Source organism: Taurulus bubalis (genome assembly GCF_910589615.1).
Source record: "Taurulus bubalis genome assembly, chromosome: 5".
NCBI classification, from domain to species: Eukaryota; Metazoa; Chordata; class Actinopteri; order Perciformes; family Cottidae; genus Taurulus; species Taurulus bubalis.
In genome coordinates, this window is record NC_136593.1 from 12,172,577 (window position 1) to 12,195,354 (window position 22,778).

Genomic DNA, 22,778 nt, shown 5'->3' on the forward strand with positions numbered 1-22,778 from the left:
GAGTAATTACCTTATTGCCACCGTTAGCTAATAATTTAACCATATTAACTTTATAAGGTAGTAATGATCAATGTTGTGTTTAAAGCTTTGGCTGCCATAAAAATAAATCATCCAGGTTCAAGGGATATATGAATCTGTATGAACAATATAACGACTCTGATGGTTTGACATACAGAAGTGGAATTGTCTCACCATATCTTGTTCTACCCTGATGAATCTGTAACGCTTTACTTTCACCATTCATTATGTCAAACATTTTTCCTATGACATATTCTACATTAATTTAACTATGTTTCACTATATTGTCATTCATAATCTATTAATACACCAGCCTACACTTATGGTAGACCGCAGTATGGGTTATAGTTAGACATAGGTCCATTAATCAACACTTGTATTGTATATACTAGGCATTATGGTGTGTTAATAATCATTTAGTAAATATTTGTTTCTGCCTGTATGCCTATTAGTTGATGTGACGCGGTGGAATCACACTAATTTCTGGCTTCTTGTCTCTCATCTTGCTGCACAGTGATGGCCATGTGACAACAGCAGCATGTGACTACATTAGTAGTTCTGTCCTGTAACTCGTGTGTCTCCCCTTCAGTCCCAAGGGACGGCCACAACGTCAGACGTTACTGTGCATTTTGACCATCCAGTACATAGTCACCCATGTGAGTTTCCTTTTAGTCCACCTGCAAACACCAGCCACATGTCTTGATTTCAACAACACTCTCTCTTTTTAGAAGTATGAAGAACCCTGAACTGTGTGCCACCAGGCAGCTTTGTGGACAGAGTTGTTGACCAACACATTGCTCAAGTCGTCCCTCTGATGGATCTTTCTCACATCGCCTCCCAGATAGAAATTATTCTATGAATCATGATTGATAATTTATTCACAGAGGAATAAACATATAATTTGGACGACATAACACGTCTCCTACACCTTCTTAAGACTATTTTTATTCTAGTTTTCAATGTTGCATCTTCTCCAGCTCCTCCTAATCACACATAAAACTACTCTGTATTCACACACCCTGCAGGCACTTTCACTTTCTAATAGCATTTGATGGGCAATAGTAAGTCTAGTAGAGTGAGGTGGATATTTTTCCCAGGCCCATGATAAGGCCGGTATAAATAGTTGAGCAGGGCATTATATCACTTTGCTATTGGGAAAAAATGGAAAGCATTCCAGTGCGCAGAGGATTAGTCGATATTCAATTAACCCAGGCAGACATTCATGGTGATGTTTATCAATACCTCTTTTTAACTGCACACCCTCGGCACACTTAATTAAACTTCCCATTAATAGCATCCAACAAGTGAGCAAACTAACAACACAAACCCTCGGCCATGTTTGTAAAAGTGAACCAAATCCCTAGAAGCACTGGTGGGAGCACTGGTTATTTTAAGGAGTTAACCAAGTTCCTGCACTGATCTGAAGTCTCCAAACATGTTTTCAGTCCAGTTGAGCAGACAGAGGATGACTTTGTGTTTTTTGGATGCGTCACAATTATACATCTCATAGTATTCATCTGGTTATTGATGTATATCTGGGACATGCCCCAACCCTTGACCTCAAAATCATTAATTTCCTCGCATTCCACAGTTGTGAGTATAAAAGCCCTCGCAGAGTACTAAGCAGACTGGTAGTGGTTTCATACGAATGAAGACTTAACTCGGCTGTTTAAACGAAACCAATTGCGTTGGAGTTCCGGGACTCTTCTGTGAAACGCGAGAAGTGGAGACGACCCTCCTCCCCGCTCTGTGCTACAGATAGCGCTACATTTGTCTGTTGATAATCGGCTACAAATCAGGGCCAGTGCACTAATTGGGGACACTGATGTGACTGTCTAGACGGTGATAACGATCTGCTAACATGTCATGCGATCAACCATACCAGTTCTGGTCACTTCTGGTAACAGTAACAATTGTCCTGTTTGCATATCATTGGTTAACAGCAGAGATGCTGATATACGTTACAGAAAGATTAGGTACATGATAGAGAGGCTGGAGACAGAAAGCGGACAGATGGATAAAGAAACAGAAACAAACAGCTGGATTTATTGGAATGACATTTTGTCATTCATGGACTCCAGACGATGAATCTCACAGACTTTGATGATCCCCTGACCTTCCATGTAACAGGAAACATTTTTAATTTGTCAGATTCTTTGGTTTATCAAGCATAAAACTATATGTCCATGTTTTGTGCTATGTTAGCATGCTAACAGGCTGAAATGGGATGATAATCATGGGAAACATTATATTTACTAAACATCAAGATCTTAGCATTGTGACTTTGAGCATCTTAGCATGCGGTCATCTTTTATTTTATTTGCAATGATTGTTGGATTAATCTGTTGACAGACTAATTATTTGACTGACTGGGCATTTCAGCACTATTTAGTGTACTCTTTGCAATTTAAGGAAACACAATGAACTAGTTGGGAATACTATTATTATTATCTCTGACAGTTGAGATTAAAAGTTCACCTCAGGTATCATGGGGGAGCCAAATGTTATGCACAAACTTCAAACCTTTTTTTCTTAAAAAAAGAAGGTTTATTTGATAAGGGGACAGTGCACATTAATCAAAACATTTCTGTTAACAGTGCCAGAGTTAGCCAAGAGGCTATTTTCCATCTGTAGTCCCGAGAGGCAGATGTTAAAAAACGAAAACAAACCTAAAAACAGAAATAAAATAAAATATACAAAGTTATAAAATGTTGACGCTTTTACAATGCGTGCACAACAGTCAGACACAGCTAAACAACAATAAAAGACATGCAGGTAGATGACAGTCGACCGGCAAAGTCAAGACAGACAACCGACAGCTTAAATTATTCTATTTATTTATCTGTGTGTGATTGTATGACCCTGGAGACGACTGATTGATGCATATTGGTCCTGTTTTCACCATGTAGCCATGATAATAGAAGCTTTTGAACTTGTGCACTTTTATCGTGATATTTTTTTGGGAATCAATTCCCATTCTCGTGGACACACTATATCATTATATATCCCTCTAGAAAAAACATTGTGATACAGGGAATATTAAATCAATTGGAAAATCATTCATAGATATATCTGACTGCAAACACTTCCATATCACACAGCCCTGATACAGTATCACTGTAGAGAATAAAGGAGCTCATAATTTGAGTCAGGACATCGGTAACAGTCTCCATGAGGCCACACTAATGGTCCTCTATCTGACAGACATCTGATCTGCAACACCACCACTGTGTGGACACCACCACTGTGTGGACACCACCACTGTGTGTCGTCAGTCTCACACGCTTACACGCTCGCGTCATTGTTGGTCTCTCTTTCTGCCATTGTGTGAATACCAATGAGCGTTGAGCCGTTATCGCCTGAGCCTCGGATGACAGCATCTGAGTGATATATCACTCATCTGCCTCAGTTTATTCAAAGAGACAGGATGTGTTTTCTTACTTGGGAAATGAAATGTCAAATGCAGATTCAAAGTTGTGATGGCTCAGCAATATCCGGAATTGTTTTAAAGTTAAGATGAACAGCCTACCCCGTCTCTAACCTTTTGTGTGTGATGGAATTGTTCTGCTGTACAGATAAGAATTGATAGCGGTGCTGGTTGTTTGCTGGGCCCACGGATAAGCTGAAATATAATCCTTCCAACAGTTTTTTGATCAAAGAAGTAAAGCTATGTTTTCTCTCCACGGCTCGATTCTAATTCTCCGGGCCTCTTCTCTTTGTGTTTAGCCCATCAGAGGGATGTGCCTCTGCCCTCTGCTAAGTTTGCTCTCAGAGTTGAAATGTTTTTCCCCTTGGGTGCCTTGAGCCAGCCCCCTTCCCTTTCCACTGATGTGGGGGTGAGCTTTCCCAGGACAAAGAGATGAATATATAATGGAATGAAAAAAGAGGGGGTGGGACAGACAAAAAGACAGCGGGTGTGTTAGTGAGAGGGAGGAAGGGAGAGTGGGAGCAGGACTGAAAATATATAGAGGGCTTGACAAGTGCTTGTCAAAGGGTTCAATACTGCTGCCAAACTCTGACTGTAGGGACACAGAGAGAAGAAGAAGTAAAGAGAAACAATCTGTACTTTTACCCTATTACAGACCCGATTGCTAACTCATTACAGACTCCATAGGGTGTGTGATACACAACACACTCTGTAGTTAGAGAGTTGCTGAAGAGCAGCTCAGTCCAACTGCGTCCCCCCCTCTCCCCTGGTCCTCCAGCACATGGTACAATCCATTTAAAAGGCTGCATGTCATCTCAGTGTGTGCTGGGTCCTCTCTGAGAGCAGCTGCTCACAGCACATTCTCCTCTGCGGGAGCACTCACTTTCCCCTCCGCCCGCTGAGCTAAATCTCCTTTTCTGTTCTGTCTTTTTCCCCTCTGTGCTCTCTTTACGTTCTCTCTTCCTCTCTCTCCCACGCTTACTATCTTTCTCCTTTGCCCTGCACACACAGAGACACACACATGTTTTCTCTGACTGTGTGGTGCTTGGCCACACAGACATTATTCTTTGTGCAGTAACAGGTAGACATCATTGCTGTGCTGCTCCGTGGAGAAAAGAAGAGGGACTGTCGTTTTGGCTTTTTTTTTTAAATTTTAATATATATTTTTTATATATATATGTGCGAAGTAAACTGTAGGAGAGGAAGCACAGGTGGTGGAGGAGGAGAGGGGGATAAGAGGAGGAGGAAGCTTCACCCCCTCTAATGCTCCAGTTGACATCATGCGGCTCTGTGTGGATTTGGTCCTCAGGGGAAAATTCTTAAAATGATGGAAGACAACAAACAGCTGGCACAGAGGATTGATGGGGCCATCCAGTCTGCCAGTCAGGAAGTGACCAACCTCCGCTCTGAGCTCTCCGCCACCAGCCGCAGACTGGCAGAGCTGGGTGCCAGCAGCCCCCCTGCCTTGGAGAACCACCACCAGTACAACCACCACGATGACAGCCTGCACTACCGGGGTGAGTGTCTCAGCATGTGCATGGATGTGAATGAATGAGTGTGTGTGTGAGAGAGAAAGAGAGAGAGAGAGAGAGAGAATGTGAGCACACTCACACCTAATCCTCTGCCTCTTTGCGTGTGTGTGTGAGAGTGAGAACATGAACGTGTGAGAGTATTTTGAAATCAACTGTGGGAAGTATTTGAGGAATGTGCAGCGGGGAGACTAATATCATTCCATCGCTACTCCAATGACAATTTTTTCCCCAAAGTCCACAACCATAATGACAGTGGAAAAGGCAACGGATTAAAAGGAAAGAGAACAAGAGGCGGACTGAGTGTTGTTATTAGACGGGAGGGGCTGGGGTTAGAGAGCGTGGGCCAGAGCCGGTCCGGGTTTGGTTTCCCAGGCAGCAGCTGGACTCCTCTGGGGCTGCACTCCCTCTCCAGCTCTGGCTCCTTCTCCGCTCTCTCCCCGACTCTGGCAAGGAGTTTTAAACTGAGCTTTAGGCCAAGGAACTGTATGCCAACATCTCTGACGGGGACTGCCTGCCGACAGACACCATGGCACCGTCACTTAGCTGGGAAAGAGATGTGATGAATGAGAAATGAGCTTTAAACTGAAGGTTTCATGGGAATGTTGATGGTCTGGCCTTGTGTCATGTCAGCAATAACCCAAGACTATGACTAATATATACAGTTTTATATGTAGTTGTTGCATGCCTAATGACGCTTGGTTGCAATTAAAAAATAATCTAGGGCTATTTTATTTTGGCTTCAGCTCATGTCCATGGCCTGTGTGTAATTAAACCTTCTTATGACAGATTCAGCTAAGCCACTTTTATATAGCTGACATCTTGGAATCATTAATATGTTTTATTTTGGAATGAGGGGAACAACTGTGTAAGGCGAAGCCTGAACCGAACTGCAGATACCGCTGATCAAATCAGTTTATTGAGCAACTCATTAGCCACGACAAAATGTAATCTTACAGCCGACTATAGCAAGACATAACAGATTCCTCTGTTCATTGCCTGCCTGCATGTACAGAAAGTTTGGCTAGCTGGAGTTTAGTGAAAAGACCACTGAACAAAAAGACCATATCATATGTTGCAGTACTGCAATGGTCTCGGATACGTTTAGAAGCCCAGGGGGTTATTGAGATCATACCCAGTCAGACAGCTTGCTGTCAGTGTCCAATAAATGGCTCCCTGTGTTGGGCATATGTAGTGCAGCAGCAGGTGATTCCTTATATCGGCTGCTGGCCCTAAATGCTCAGGGCTGATCTGTTCAAAATGTTTTTGGAGCGCTGATGTACTTGTGAGTCATGTGTGGATTCTGTGTCATTCTCAGGAATGAATGCATTAATGCGTCCTCAACTTTACTGATTTAACACATGATGATCAGCTGTATAAGGTCTTTTACAGAAATATTTATTTATTTATTATTAATTATTATTAATATTATTTTATGATGAAGTCATCATACAATGACATACGATACAATTTTCTATCAAGTTGCATTACGGGAAATATAGGGCAGTGATTATGGAGCTGTAACTGCTTGGTTTTGAGCATCCTTTTTCTTTATTGCATTTTGCAAGTCCCTCAACTTTATGGAGGTGAAATACTAATAAATTAATTTAATTCCCCTCTCAGCACATTCATCAGTTAATCTGAATGTGATGTAAATTTACCAGCACCCAGTGAACAAATCATTCATCTGCTGCCGAGTGAATATACTTTTTAATCCTCCAGTTACACACAAAGTACGCTGGAAAGGCAGCTTGCATCACAGTCACTTGTCTACAAGTACATCAGAAGACTTTAACTCGTTGGGTCGATTTCCTTGGCCTGTGAGACTGGAGAAGTAACTACATCTGAAAAGATCTGGTGTAATCCGATGCGTCAGGTTTCTCCAATTCTTAGTTAGTGTTCAGAGCGAAAACAGCCATGTTTTCCAGGGGTTTGCTGTTTTACGTACAATTGAGACAATATGGAATCCAGGAAGTCTAGTTCGAGTGACAGACGAAGGCTGAAGGCTTATCAGGCTTATCAGGCGCCCTAACACTAAAAAGCTGTTTATGATATCATGAGGAGAGATTTTATAATTTAGGCAAGTTATCATGTCAGCAATCATTGAATATTTAATTGTGAGGGTTGCAGGGTAAACAGTAGAAATATGATGTTCACATTACCAAGTCATCTTCTGGGAATGTGCACTTGCATGTATGTCTCAGCCTTCATTGAGCTAAAGTTGAGCCAGGTTCAACTTATTTGCTGGACGACCCTGCGTCGACAGGGTGGACTCATTCAAATGAAAACTAGTGTTTTGCCCCACAGGGCTGAAGTTGGTCTGAAAACTTGGCGTGAGTTTTTCGTCTTTCGGGCTGGAATAACTCCGCTGCAGTGAGTTATCTGTTGTGTCCGTCCGGTTCGCTCTCTGTTTCGTTCCAGCAGTGTTAACAGGCAGCCTGACATTCCCACATTCCTGAATGTCAGTGATGTCATACTTCCTGTTCCCAGAGGCCAGGCCAGCAGTCAGGTGACTGATCAAACCAAACACCACCACAAAGTCCTCCACCACCCTCTTCTCTTTTAAAGTAGCACAGCACAGAGGGGTGAGCCTGAGAACTGCTTAGCTTCAGGATGTTTTTTTTAAGACGATTCGTCTGAGAGATCTCTCGGGTTAGGCGGTTTTGGTGTGTGATGAGCAAGCGTCAGCGTCCAGCGGCTTAGGGAGATTAAATGTTCTTTAGGTGTGTATCCATCTCAAGGCAAGGCTGTGTGTTAGTCCATTTGTTGGCTCTGTTTTGTGAAAAAACAAGGCTTCTTCAGTACAGCATGATATCCATTTTGTAAATTCTGGTCACATTTAGAGTAAAAGGGAAGTTAAAGCAGGGTATGCTTAGGGCGTGGCTATCTTTGAATTGACAGATTGCATGTCAGTTCTGGTTGCAAAAAAAAATGGTGATGGCCAAAAGGCTGAAATCGAGGCTACAAAACGTCACAAACCAATGTGTGATGTCACCGTGACTACGCCCTCTTCTTATATATGTGTGCTTACGAACTAATCGTGAGGAACAAGATTAAATCACTCGAAACTTTCAGTCTCTACGCTGTGCATCATGATTAACTTCATTATACAATTTGCTGTTGTACATTTTGTGTAATATTTCATGTGTGTGTATGTCGTGTCTTTGTTTTAGAGAACTGTAGTCACAGGAAAGGAACGGCCTGCATTCTTTCATTCAAGCCACTGACAGTAATGCATTCATTGCCAGGGTGATGACATCCCTTTATTATTGGCCAGTCCTTTTAATCCATCACATCCTAAATGACGCTAATGTTTTAGCACCAAGCAACTGCATTGCTGCTAAATCTAATGTTCATCTGACTTGTAGGGAAAAAGATTTAGCTTGGACTCAATTTGTTTTAGGGAACAGACGCCATATGAAAAAATGTTGTCCTCTAAAATCAATGTGTGCTCACCTTATGGGATATTACATTATTTATGCTCTTAAGCTTCTGATAGATCGGTACCCTGCAGTCGGTTGGTGAGGTTGCGCTCATCACAGACTCATGGGAATCTGCCAATACTAATCCATAAAACTTTCTAAAACACCACCATGAGGCAGCTGTTAGTGACTCATACAGCACGAGGAGTATGAATGACACATTTTCACTTTCACTCGGTCATGGTCAAGTTAAAATAAGGGGCTCAAGGTTAAGACCGAAACTTAATAGTGAGATGTCTTATTTTGGAATAACTTGGATTATGGATGGAAAAGTAATTTTCAGCATTGGCAACGTTTGTTAGCTTGCAATTGGTTTACGTCCAGGACTTGTATATGTGCTGAAATTATCCAGGCTAAACAAAAGATGTGCACACGTTTTTTTTAATATCTATCCAAACTGTACAGAGAGCTGAAAACCCGTGTTGATGAAGTATTCGCCTAAAAGACCCAGTGATTATCTTTTCTCTCTAGAGGAGAAGTTACCCTGGCTCTAATGCACTCTGCTGAGTAATTGTGGGGAAGAATCCTCTCCCCATCTGGCCTGAGTTTGTCAGAGGCCCCGGGTCTCTCATTACTTCATCGTGCACACGAGCAGGGCTAGGAAGAGAGCGGCAAACTACAGGGGCAGAATCCCACCCACTCTAGCTCTTTCTCCCACTGTAATGCTCACCAGGGACCACCCGCCTTCCTGTTTCGTTGTCCACATGCAGAGAAAGTATGCAATGCGCTCTAACCTTCCCCCTGTATCCATCACCACCCGAATACCTCACCCCCTCCCCTCCTGATATTCCCTGCCTGGCCTCCCTCAGCCACGCCTTGTCTGTGGTCAATGCAGCGTGAGAGGAACTGTATCCAAACAATAGCAAGAGGGAGGCAGCCCCTCACTCCCCTAACATTTCTCCCTCTCTCTTCCTCTTCTTCACTAGACTTCCTCCAGTAAAATAACTAATCATGACATAGTGAGGACTCCTGGGGCTCCAAAACCAGATGCAAATACCGGCACTGGGGCGGGGGGTTGGGGGGGATGTTTGCAAAAGGCACTGATCGTACAGCTCCTCATTATCCTCTTAAATGATGGTAGACTAATGGCGTGCAGTGCTCACTTTCAATTAGGAATTTACGACATTGTTGTTGCATTTCTTTCTTGGAACCCAGCTGAGGAATGTAGATGAATACAAAACATGTAATCAAAAATATTGAGTCTAAAACTACAGTATTAAGTAACTGAAAGCTGACAAAAAATATGACAACATATGCAATCTAAAGCAAACTGCCACAACAAAAAGAAAAAAACAAGTTGAGACCCAAGAGAAAAAATAAATGTGATAGATGCATACAGTATAAGGAGTAAAAACATACTTATAATTGGCTTGCAACTTTAAGTCTTTATTGCAGTGTTTACTTACTTCATAGCTAAGGTCCTTTTTCAGTGTTTAATTTATTTTTTCCTCCAATTTTTTCAATTTGAGTTGAGTGTTTCTGCACTTAATAGCTGAACAGGGGTTAGAAGTACTTACTGGCACATTGGCTGCCTTTGTTCTACAGTCGCTGGTAATGGCTTTAAATAAATAATGTCTCTGGTTATTTGTTTTGCTTTGTAATGGAATGCAGACCCAGGTAATGAACTCACAGAGCTGTGCAGGTTGACAGTGGGAGCAGAAGCCCCGTGGACTTTGACTCGTGAAAGAGTTTCCACTCCTGGATGTGGCGGCCTCGGGAGCAGGCAGGACAGCTGGGCGGCACATATTCACTTTCATGTCCATACAGGGGCAGAGGAAGCTGGCCTCTATTGTTCCAAACACTCTGAAATCTTTCCAAGTTTGTGGTTCATCGGGAGGACATCATGGCGTGCTACTTCAGGTAGTAGCATTTGTGAAAGGTCAAATTTGACAGAAGACAGCTGACCCTTGTGTGTCTCAGGTCTTTTAGCAGAGGTGACGGAAGTGTTGCCCTGGACGCCAGCTGGTGGTGGCATTCCTTCGGTTTGGATGGCAGATGGCCGCAGGTAGTGACATCACCACACGGCCCCTGATTTGAACTGTCACCTTAGGGAGGATGAGCCTGCAAAAAGGCAGGCGGGCAGGCCGGTAGACGGGCAGTGGCGCAGAACCAGAAAGGAAAGCTTGAAGAAAGATGCCGACTCTAAGAAAGGGTACATGTCCAACAGTCATTCATCTGCACTTAAATGTTCCTGGCAAGCTTTATCTGAATGAAACGTCATAGAGCAAAGTCAGTGAAAGCCAATTCAAGAAGTGAGGAGTACTTTCACTGTGACACTAACTTTGCTCTCCGATGTGACACTCTGCCTCTGAGATGATATTATTCCTATCAGTAAGACTAATATGTCTACGTATGCTAATTAGCTTCATGAACTGAATTACTTTGTTTAACGATTTCCTTCCCATCAGCTCAGGACACACATTGTTTCACAGATGATTTTTTTTTATGAAGATGCCATTTAATATGGATTTCTTGAGTCTAGGTCATGGCTCAGGTTAACTGCACATTATGGGACTGGCTTTTATTGGTTGGGGAGTAGAGAGAGGAATTGATGAATAAGGATATTCCACACTGTTATCGCTCCCTGTTATAGTCCTTTTCACCCCCATTTCCTTCATATGGGCCCTCATCATAACTTTGCATGCAGTCAAGTACTCTCAAAAAAGAAATGGACTGTATGAAATAAGAACTCCTCGTATCTTTGGTGTGTTGCATTTATCACCATCATATGTCATATAGAGAATTTATGTGAAATAAGTAACAACTTGCTCTTGTTTTATGGACTCAGTGGACTTCACCATGTGCATCTAAGATCAGACTGTAGGTCCAGGATTGGGAAACTTGCACCAAGCAGCTCACTTAAAATGATCTCCCTGACTCTCTAGCTCAGGAAGGTAGACGACATGGTAGGATGGTAGGATGGTAGGATGGTGTCATGTTGTGGTCTGGTGATGGCATGGTGCCTGACTGAAGCCTGACACAGCAGACTCTCAAGTGATGGAGGAGGATACACTGTATGTCTCCATTAATGACACACTGGACTCACGAGTGAACAAGATTCGCTATACGACTGCGCTGAGACAAAGAATGAGCTATGACAGTGTGTTTAGTATAATTGTCCCAAGTGGGGTATTTCACGGCCAGTGCCTGGGTGTTGTGGTGCCCGCTGTGCAACAGGAGGCACAGATAATGATCCTCCACTGTACACATCTAACCCTTTATTTTCACCTTAAATCATCCAAATCCCTGTAGAGTCCAAACTTCAAACAATTGCAACTTAAAAAGAGAGAAAGAGACAGACAGCGAGGGAGAGAAAGCCTGGTTGCCTTCACAACAGTCTCAGCTCATCCTATTAAAATGCCTCATTGCTTTAGCAGTGGAGACCTTTTATTGCTGCTGGTACATAGTGTTGCCTTGGCTGCAGTTTAAATCCATTCCCAGAAGAGAATGGAATAGACATGGAGGAAAATTAGTTTTGAGGAAGAGCAGAACACCCCCTCGTATCCAGAGGATGCAAAGCGTGACATTCCAGCAGAGCGTAGGATAAGCAATACACTTTGCCACTTCTCTAAATCATCTGGTTCACGCAGGCCTCTCACAAGATAGATGGGTTGAAGACATCCTGAACACCAGGACAATGCTGTGCACTTTTAAACACCCACACAATCCATAAATGGCTAATATTTTGTATTGCATTTTGTTGTAATCTCCTCAAACAAATGTTGACTACTCTGTCGTTTAACGAATAATTTGTCACGATATACTGGAGGACTCTAGAAGTCCTCTGCAGACATCAATTTATATTGAAACCAAACTAAGTGCATGCATACACTTTACAGTTTGTACAGCATACAACACTCCCTGTCCTAAAAATCTTCAAAACTTATCTTTGATGATTGATTTATTAGCAACTGAAAATTAAGAAGAAACGATTTAGTACTTAAGCAAAAAAAGTCAAGAATTCTAACATTTACTCTGTTTGTAGTCCTCTGGGACAGTTAACCAAAGTTCTTGGGGTTTCGGATTGTTGGTTGGATAAAACAAGCAATCTAATTGGGAACTTTTGATGGGCATGTTTCACAGCTTTTCCAATTTAGATTAATTGATAATGGTTGTTAAATACAAATTGATTTCAGGGACCAAAGTTGATTTACAGATACTTTAATAATCAAATACATGGTTCGTCAAGCAAAAATGCAAAACATTCACTAGTTTGCCTCCTAAATGTGAGCATTTTCCCGTGTTTTGTATTCTTGTAAATTGAATTGGTCATACCAAACAAGACATTTTTAGATGTCGTTTTGGGCTTTTGGAAATTGTGGTTTTGCTGAGTAAAAAATTACAGATTGCAACAAAAAAACTAGATAAATCGATAACAACAATGATCAATGCTCCCTGAGTCAGAATGTGTCTGCATGTAGAAGTGGTGGTTGACATGTTTCTCTTCATATATCCTCCCAGACAACGACAGATGGCTCTCACTGCAACACACCTCACTTTCTGGTGGCGTTCCGCAGAGCACCGCTGCTCGGGTTGTTACTCTAAAATGAATCAATTCAATTTTTGAATTCATCCTTAGGGAAAACATGGATTTCACGAATGAGATTACATACTCCTGACAAAGCACGCAATTAAAGTTGAACGTGACTAAACGTGACTAAACTTGATCTCCTGCTGTCTGTCTGGATTAAAGCTACTTGTTGAAAGCCCATTATCGACCAAAACCAGACAAACAATCCCAAAATGTTTTACTCTTCTTTATTGTTTTTATTTGTTTTATCTGTCGAAATAACTCTGTTATTTATACAAATAAATAATTTTCGGGAAAAAAAAACAGTTACTTCAAAACAGCACAACATTACATTTTAATATTTCTGTTGACGCATCATCATCGACTCTCCAGGCCCCCTGAAATGTTGACATGACGCATGTAAGTGGGCTCTATCCCTGAATTATTTTTGGTCTGCAGCCCAAAGGCATTAGTGCTGAAAGCATGCCTGTCTGTTTTCTCCTGCTGAGGAGGTTCTACACAAATATTTATCAGGTCGCCAATTACTATACCCCGTGTGCGTTGGCATACACACACAAACACGCTGTGACTCTGTTGAGAAGGCTGTGTATATGCATTACAGTAAATGTGTTTATTTTTTGCAATAAGTGGCTAAATTTGAACTCAAAGCAAATGTGCTCCACCTAGCAGGAGACAGGGCGGTGTTTCGCAAAGCTTATTTGTATTGTTGGAAGCTTGTTTGTGCATTCCTGCTTGAGAGGAGGCAATTCAAAGAGGCATCTTTATCACCAGGCCTCTCAAAGTTGCTCACAGCTAGCGGCAGTCCGATCAATGTCCAGAGAAATTGCTTTCTTTTTCTTAAAAGCAGCTATTTTCAACCTCATTTTCCCACCTAAAAGGATCTGATTATATACTACACGTTAATCTCCACGGATTAATTACACTCATTGTTCCCGTTTTAGAATTAGGATAGATCTGCATCCTCAATTTAAAATAAAAAAAAACACACCAAACGCTGATAGAAGTTCCAAATTGACACTACATCTATGCCTACTCAGTGAGATTGCCATGGGCCATTTGATCCTGAATTATGCAAATTGCAATGAAAATAAGAATGAAACAATCAGCAGTTTCTATTCTATTCAGCATTTCTTTCTAGCTTTACAGTATCTGCTTCCCATTATGACTAATAGGGTAAACCGAGAATACAGAGAGCTGCGTTAATATTCCCAGCAGGCAACTGCTGAGTTAGACTCATCATTTGTATCAATGTTATTTCAGTCTTCATGCATAGCAATAAGACAAATTAAACTGTATGGCTCCTCGCTGCAGTGATTCACTTTATTGATTGAATGGTATGTCATTTTCTCATCTGTTTCTTAAATTTGATCATTATTTTCTTCTCGCTATCACTTTCTATATATCTCAGGCTGACTCGCATCATCTTTTCTTCAGACTTTATGTGTGTGAGTCAACGCTTCAGGACTGTGTCTCTGATCAAATGTTTGTTAACTGTCCTTTATTCCATGTTTTTGTCCTTCTTATGTTGGTTTAGCAGTGTTTTAATTTTGACTTAAAATGTAAAAAACAACAACTGTGACCTGGCTAAAACCGATTTTTTTTACTCATGTTTGGACACAGCCAACATCTGTACCTTCAAAATATAGTTTAGTGTTGGATGATGCGGCAGATGCTGAGATTTCTTGACTTGTGCTAGTAGTTCAAGCTCTGAATATGCTGGACCTCACACTACTTATAATGCAACTTGATCGCTTGCGCTGTGGTCTGCCTCACTGGATTCAGACTGTATAAATCTGCCATTGGCCGCATATTTCACGTTGCATTCTCCTCCCCATCTATTTTGAAAGGGCCTCGTCGCTGCATCCTGTGCTCAGCGTTGCCCAAGAGGATTATGTTTGGTTTAAAGAAATACAAACAAGCTAGTGCGTTTTTTTCCCCCCAGTGCCAAAAATGATAACGTGGAGCCGGACTTTTCTTTAACGCTGACCCAGCGCTTTGGAGATAGGTCTGGCTTTGCGACACCACTTGCCTGGTAAATGAGCGGGGCCACAGACCCCAGAGACATGTCAAGTTTTTGGAAATAGGACTAATTTCGTTTTAATGTGATTATTTAGTTTGGTCGTATGGACCACTAAAGAACAAAAAATAATTAAATGATAAGGCACTTTAGCCGACTCTGCTTCTACACCTCATGTCTTGTTCAGGGACTCTGTGTCAAATCTAGTTTTAATGTAGTTTAATAAAACAGCTCTGCAATAGAACCCTATCTTCAATAAGGTTATACAGAGACGTGTTGCTTCAACATAATGGACATTTAGACGCTACAGAGCACTGTATGGCAAAACCACCAGACACAGTAACGGCTTCTTTCCCCTGGCCGTCACTCTGATGAAAAATTAATCAGACACCTCCATCTGCACTACTTGCACTACTCTGATTACTTTGTGGTCTTTAATATCTTTTCTGTATTTTTCTTGTTTATTGTATATCAAATGTACATATGTACGACGAGAGCAACCGGAGTCAAATTTCATGTATGTGTGTATGCACACATGGCCAATAAAGCTGATTCTGATTTTGGAGGCTGCAGTTTGTATTAAGCTATACTGAGAAGTGTTTTTTCTTTTTTTTGTTTACAATTATTGATATAGATGGGGTGGACAAAATACTAGAAACAACCACCAAGAGGGGCCCACAGCTCATTCTTTCCTTTTGCCGCATTTCTAATGTTGCCCTTTCATGAAACAAAAAGTACTGCGATAACCCTAGAAATGTTCCCACGGTTGTTTTCTCAGACTTCACAAAGAGCCCAGAACCAGAGACTGAGACATTGTCCAACTGTTTTAGTACTTGTGATACGCAGACATGTAAAATTAGTGTATTTCCCCTTTAACCAAACCCTTTAGCCGCTGTCGTCCTTCTACTTTTTCCTCCTCTGTCGTCTGGTATTACCACCGCAGCCACTCTCTGGTATTGGCCCTCTCATTGTTAGGACGACAGCTCAGGCAACTGGACGAAAGTGATGGAATCTTCCGTTCTGGCCTCGGAACAATGAGTTCCATTCAACATGGCCGCCATTACTTGAAGTGGTGTGGTTTTTTTGGAGGGGGGTTTCAGATTCAGGGGTTTCCCACAGACTCCCCAAATTAACCACGGCAAGAGACTCAGCTACTCTCTCTGTCCAGGAATGTGCTCCCAAAGCCCCAAGTATGCCTCTGTTCCATCCCCGCAGCAAAACCTCCTCATTTCCAAATTGTGTGCTCCAGAGTTGCTAATGAGAACAAAACTGAAGCCGTTTATTTCATGGTCGTATTAAATAGTCCGACGATCACAATGATCTGCTGTGGAGGGATAGTAGCCGGGCCGCCTGCCATACATGTGTGTTTTATTGAATCGAATTTACCTGTGGGTCTAGTCTCAGGGAGGCACTGGTGCTGTGATACATTTCTTCATAGCTATTGTGTGTCAGCTGAGACAGGCTCTATTACTTTCCCTTTATGAGGTTAATGTGTGCCACAGGGCAGCAGAGCGTCTGCTGCAATGCTTTGTCAAGGAACTGGTCTGAAGGAGAAGAGCTGGGTGCATGTAATTTACTATCCACGGTGAGGTCCTGAAGCAAAAACTAGAAGAGAAGAGGTGAGGAGAGGCAAGGGGATAAATATTGGAGGTTATGAGAAAAGAGAGGAGAGGAGGAGTTTCAGACTTAGCTCCATTAATAGACCCTGTGTGCTGCTGAATTGATTTTTGAGGTCAGTCCATAAAGCACACTGCCTGAGCACTGTACTAACAGAGGCATCATTATGGTGTTATTAGTGAGCAGGACTGGTAGAAAGGGGAGGCTGATAGGGCTGGGGAGTAATTTACAGGTGTGTTAAACACGACTGCTGTTTTAGAAAGAGAGAAAAGAGCCGAGGTCATGTTCTGAGCACGTTGTTGCACTGCTGTCGGCCAATTAGCTTCAACGGGTTACTGTTTGAGTCTGTTTCTGCTTGCGTGACACACATGTATAACTTTACATGTAATTGTACCTATACTGAAAAACTAATCTTTCCCCAAGTATTCAGATAATTCACTTCAGGAGCAAAATCACACAATGAAAATATTCCATAATAAGTAATAATTGAAATATGCATCAAATAAAAGCACAGAAATTTTGGCGACAAAATATACTCCTTATATACATATGCATGGTATCTGTCAGTGTAACATTTTGTTTAAACATTAACATGAAAGCAAGACTTGAATGTTGTAGTTGGCTGAGGTGAAGCACATTTGAACAGCTTCATGTATACTTTGGGGTATTTGAATCTAGAACAGCATCACATGTTTTGTATGTAATGGGGCCCTCTGCAGGCTCTCTGTTTGCTGAATGGACTGGCTGCTCCATCTGGACTCAATTAGAGGGCCTGGTATTCGCTGTTAAGCTTAAGTGACCATTAATATCATTTAATAGATGCAACTTTTCCTTATTAGTCGTGTTTTGACCTTTCAACAAGTTAACACAGGCCCAGTAGGGGTTTAAATGGTTTCTACTCAAACTGTGCCACCTTTATGAATAAATGAAAAGGTATGTGAGTACCTGAAGCAGGAAAGCTGTACAGTACTTATTAAAGCTGCTTTCACTTCAAAGACCTATAGCGGTAATGACGATTATGAAACGGAAATTATCATAAGGGTGCGATTTTTCTTTTTGTCGCACTCTCCTTAAGCTGTTGTAGTGGAATAATGTATCTTTTCCTTTGCTTTTCCCAGCACTCATGGGGGAATTCCAGCCATCTCAGTGCTGAGTCAAAATGTACTCCGAAATTACAGCTAATTTTCTGAGAGGTTTACGGTTACATGGTCTGTGCCGTGTTTTGCAAGAGAGAATGTGGGAATTTGAATTGTTCCAGATATGTCATCATATAAACTGTTTGGACAGCCTAAGCAACACCACACACACACACACACACACACACACACACACACACACACACACACACACACACACACACACACACACACGCACACTCACACTCACGCTCACACACATTCTGACTGTGACAAAAGTTCAGCCCTTTGTAGCCCAACATCTGAGTGTTTGTTTTATTGTTTTGTGTGCCAACAGAAATGTGAAATGTTGAGGGGCGAGCCTTTTGTCAGTGTCTGTGCATTTATAAATGTCTCTACATTGTTTCCATTAGACGCTGGAGGGTTTTTCCAGATTTCGAATGAGCCCATGAACATACTCCTCTTTAATTGATCTTGTCTTTGTTCTTAATATAACTATAACATATGTCCAAACTGATTCATAATCCTTCACAGGCACATATGCTATTCTCCATAGGTTAAAATATTGGAGAATATGTTTTGCTGCTGCCTGTATTTCATTCAGGGAGATAACAAAATGAGAGGAAAGCTAAGAGGAAACTAAGACGACTAGAAAAAGAGATGATATGGAACAGACAAGATGATATGAAAGGGTAAAACTTTGAGACTTTCAACAGAGCAATGAGCGGGGATGTGAAGAGCAGCAGAGCACAGTGAGAGACAGGTAATGAGTGTGTGGTAATACACCTCCAGACCTTAATTGGTTTGAATGAGCAGACTGGAGAGGCTCTTCCATCAGGCTGTGGATGAGCAGACTGTCAGGTGACAAGCCGTGGAGGAGAGGACTAATTGGTCCTCTCCTCTAGACACGACTCCTGTCTTTCCTCATGTAGCCGACAGAAACCTCGGCTCTGTGGTTGATCGAGTGGGTTTTCTGCAAACCCAAAGACTCATTGTTTAGATTTCTTACCTGCTTGTTTATAAAATGTGCTTAAATTCATTAATCAGGCTTAATAACAGAGCTCTGTACACTAAAATGTCACTTCTGTTTTTAAACCTGTGTTAAGAAAAAGCAATGTTTTCTGAAGAACATTTATGTGTGGTGGCTGCAGAAAATGTACAATTAACACATTGTTGAGATACTGAAGTAAGCTAAAGTTGAAGTGGCAGTTGAAATACAATTACTACAATAATTTGACATGGATGTAAAGATGGAAGGCCTGAAATAATTAGATGTTGAAGAGTGAGTGCTGAGTGAAGTATAGACAACAAGTCCTCCACATTAAGTGACACAGTATGTTGTTCGTCCACCCCTAGAACAACACTTAGAAACATTTTCTGATTAAACGTCCATCAGCAGGACATCATCATCATCATCATCATCATCATCATCATCAAACAACATCATTGGTCCATGCCTTCCAGAACTATAATGGATCACTGCTTAAAAATATGTTTTGTAAAGTGACAACACTATGGTTTAGGTTTGGTGCAGTTTAAAAAACTACTTCCATCATTATTAAAGCAGTTTCCAGGCTTTGTCACTTTAACGTATTAAAATGATCGTTTCCGACTGAAACAACTGATGCAGACCTTCTTCGGAGGACGGTCTCAAAGTGGCTGTTATGAAAGGAGTTGAAATGTAGATGATAAACTAAGTGGGAAGTTTCAGGTGAAGTGGAAGTCATCACAGAAATGAGTGCCAGTCCAAGTGTAGAAACTAAAACGGGGTCAGCTGAAGTGTGAGCTCTGAAAGCAGTTTGAATAAATTGAACGTGAACGCTGGAAGTATTGGGCTGTGGAATTTTTGCTGTTGTTCTTGTTCAATGTTGAAGGCACTGAAAGGAGTTGACATGTCAGATCAAAAGAATTGAAAGCAGCTGAAATGCCTGTAAAGAATTATCTTTTTAAAAGGTTTCCAGAAAGAAATGCCAGACTGGTGATAATATTAATGTAATATGAGAACATGATTACAATATAACTGCAAAGTGTGCCTGTGCTGTAAACACAGACATATAGTATCTCTTACAGTGTTTACAGTATTTCAGCACACATTCGGTTGATTTATCTGATTTAGCCACTTGTACAGTGTGCTGGTTAAGTACTCTCAGGGGAGACAGCACATTGACGTCATTAGATTTCTCTGACAGGGGTGTGAGATACTGAAGTAGCTGTTAAAAATGCAGACTGTGACTGCAAGAGTGTTTCATTTCCATGTTCAAACGTGCTGTTGGTATTACAGGAAGTGGAGACATTGTTGCTGCAGTACTTTATGTTCCAAGTGGATCCTTTAATACTGCTGATATCAAAGGATTACTCCAAGATTGTTTCGGGCCTTACACATGTCTCTGTGTCACTACCTCGTGTTAGCTCTCTAATACAGTCTTCTTCAGCTGTCTGATTACACAGCTGGAGGGTGAAGGTGCCGGTTTAGGAATGACTATAAGCCAGCAGTGAATCAGTGTCTTTGTCTTTTATGAAACTGTCCCATCTGCCATACTGGGAGAGACGGTAGAGCGGGATCTTTGGGGTTGGTGAAACCAGCAGGGGGTGGGCAAGTCCATCGCAGGGTGGTACAGGGTAAGCTTTACCATAGTTCATGAGGAGTGGTATGTGGGGGATGGAAATGAGGGGAGGTTGATCCCCATGGTAATCTGTGTCCCAATCCCACATCTGGGCTCCAGTGAAGCAGTGAACTGATGCTGCATCAACAGCGTTTAGACTGAAAGAGAAAATGCAAATGAGGAAGGACAGATATGGATTTTCCTTTGTGTTAAGGGCTGAGAAGATGCTGCGGCCCAGCTGCATACCATGGGAACTGCGTGGACCCGAGACCAATCGAGGTACAGCAGCAGGAATGCATTACTTTTCATACCAGGGTCAGAAATGCAGCGAGGCGCTACGGCTACATACATTAGCTGCTATTCAGTGCCATGCAGCTGCAGTGCAGTAACTGTTGCTTTATGAGGTTGTGTGTCTTCAGCCTTGTCACGAGATATGCATGATATGAACACACTATGCTTGCTTTAAACATCATGATCAGCAATATGTGGACATTGCATACTGAAGCAATGCCAGTGTGTGTGTGTGTGTGTGTGTGTGTGTGTGTGTGTGTGTGTGTGTGTGTGTGTGTGTGTGTGTGTGTGTGTGTGTTTGTTTGTGCATGCTGTGAATGCACACGATTGGGGGATACGTTTCAAATTGATTAAGTTTGTGTCACGGGGGGTGGCACAGGCACATCGTGAAACAGGAAGTGGATGAATGTGAATCATTATGCAGCACCACTCGCTGTAATGACACAGCAGTCCGACACAATAATCGAGAAGTCTTCAGTGACTTTCCTCTTATTTCTGTGGCTCCAACAGCTTCTTGGCAAGGCAATCCAGCAATTAGCTAAATTTACCCCATCAATTATTTTGATTCCGTCAGCTCTACTTCCTTGTTGTAATGAGCTTACTAAATTATGAGTTTAAATATTTTTTCTTTGTGCTTTTGATGGCTTTGCCAGTTCCTGACATTCTTAAGCACTAAATTAGCCTGTTTAGTGCGAGTCCTGCTGATCCAACAGCAGCCAGCTGCTCTGACATTTCTAGGCCAGGATCAGGTATGAAGATGAAGAATGTTTAATTTAAGAAAGGCCAGCCCCCCACTGCCTTTGTTATTTCAGAGCACTTAGGTGTTGAGAGACTCGCTTGAGAAGCTTAATCAGTTAGTTTTATCTTTTTTTAATGACTTCTTCAAATATTCTGTAGATATGGTTATATACAGTATGTAAGTATGATATATTTTGCCCTTATTCTATCTATACAGTTTAGAGAACTCAATTCCACTGAAAGATGATACAATACATTTATTTTTACCTAACATATGTGTGTGCTGCTATCTGTACAAAACTCTCAGACAGCGCATGGAATATACATATTATTTAATTTCCTCATTCTATGGTTGGTATTTGTATGAATTAATTCGCAGAGATGGTAAGCCTCCTGGATCTGGATCTCGTCGAGGGATCTACAGTATGTAGTCAGCAGGCCGAAACAATAATCGTACACATACATGCCTATATGGCATGTATTCTATGAAATAGCACCTCTGCTCTTTTTTTGCTCAAGGTTATGTATTTGTGTGGTCCTCGCTTCAGAGAAGGTGGCATACTTCCAACTGCCCACTAACCATTATGTATATATATTAAATAAAATATTCTGTACAATAACATTGTTGGCCAGCTTGTTGTGAAACCATTCCGTGAAAAAAGGAGAGGAAAGCAAAATTAATATTTCAAAACAACTGATGCAAAAATTCAATAGTAGTTCAGCAAACACAAAGTGGCATGCTATATGAAAATGATTTTACCATCTCTTTTCAAGTTGAAAGAGTTCAAGTTGGATCTTGGAGGGACATTTTTGAGAGCTTTTTCAGTTTAATGAGAGTTGTGTGTGGTGACCTGGAGGTTTCTGAACAGGACTTATGCATGAAGACTTTTGACTTGTAATACCTCACATCAATCGTATGCTGTATAATTCAGAGGCTCAACTTTCTCTGACGTGCTCTAACATTTTCTTTAGAGAAAGGATTAGAGCTTAAGCCAAAGGTTGCCGCCACAACTGTTACTTAGCAACCCTGGTAGGACGGCATGCCAAGGAGCAACAATGGATGCTGAGGTCGCTCCGGTTGCTCGTTCTGAATCTGACAGCTGATTTCAGTCAATCTAAGAGAAGACTGGATTTTGTTTGGTTATTGGATGTTGTTTTCATCAAAGTGTGACTTGTTTTCACAAGCATCACTAAATTAGCATCTGATAAAATTACCTCTGATTTAAGGTAACTTAAAGCTTCAATCCTCCATAGTTTGCAGTTGTCACACTATTTATAGATTGGCAGAAAGAAATTCACGACCAACAATGTTTTCAATTGTAAAACCACCAAACATACTCCTCTGGCTCAAGTTTCTCTAAAATGAAGATGTATTTTTCTCACATTTTC

General features: G+C 41.5%; 1 protein-coding gene across 1 annotated transcript in view; it reads left to right on the forward strand.

Annotated features, from left to right (window-relative positions):
* Positions 1-22,778, forward strand: part of kaznb (kazrin, periplakin interacting protein b) — a gene marked incomplete at both ends in the record, with an annotated part of 100,600 nt that overhangs the window by 33,727 nt on the left and 44,095 nt on the right. The window contains one exon of the mRNA XM_079217791.1: positions 4,755-4,962. Within this exon, the coding sequence (XP_079073917.1) occupies positions 4,755-4,962 (208 nt within the window). The remainder of the gene's footprint in view (positions 1-4,754; positions 4,963-22,778) is intronic.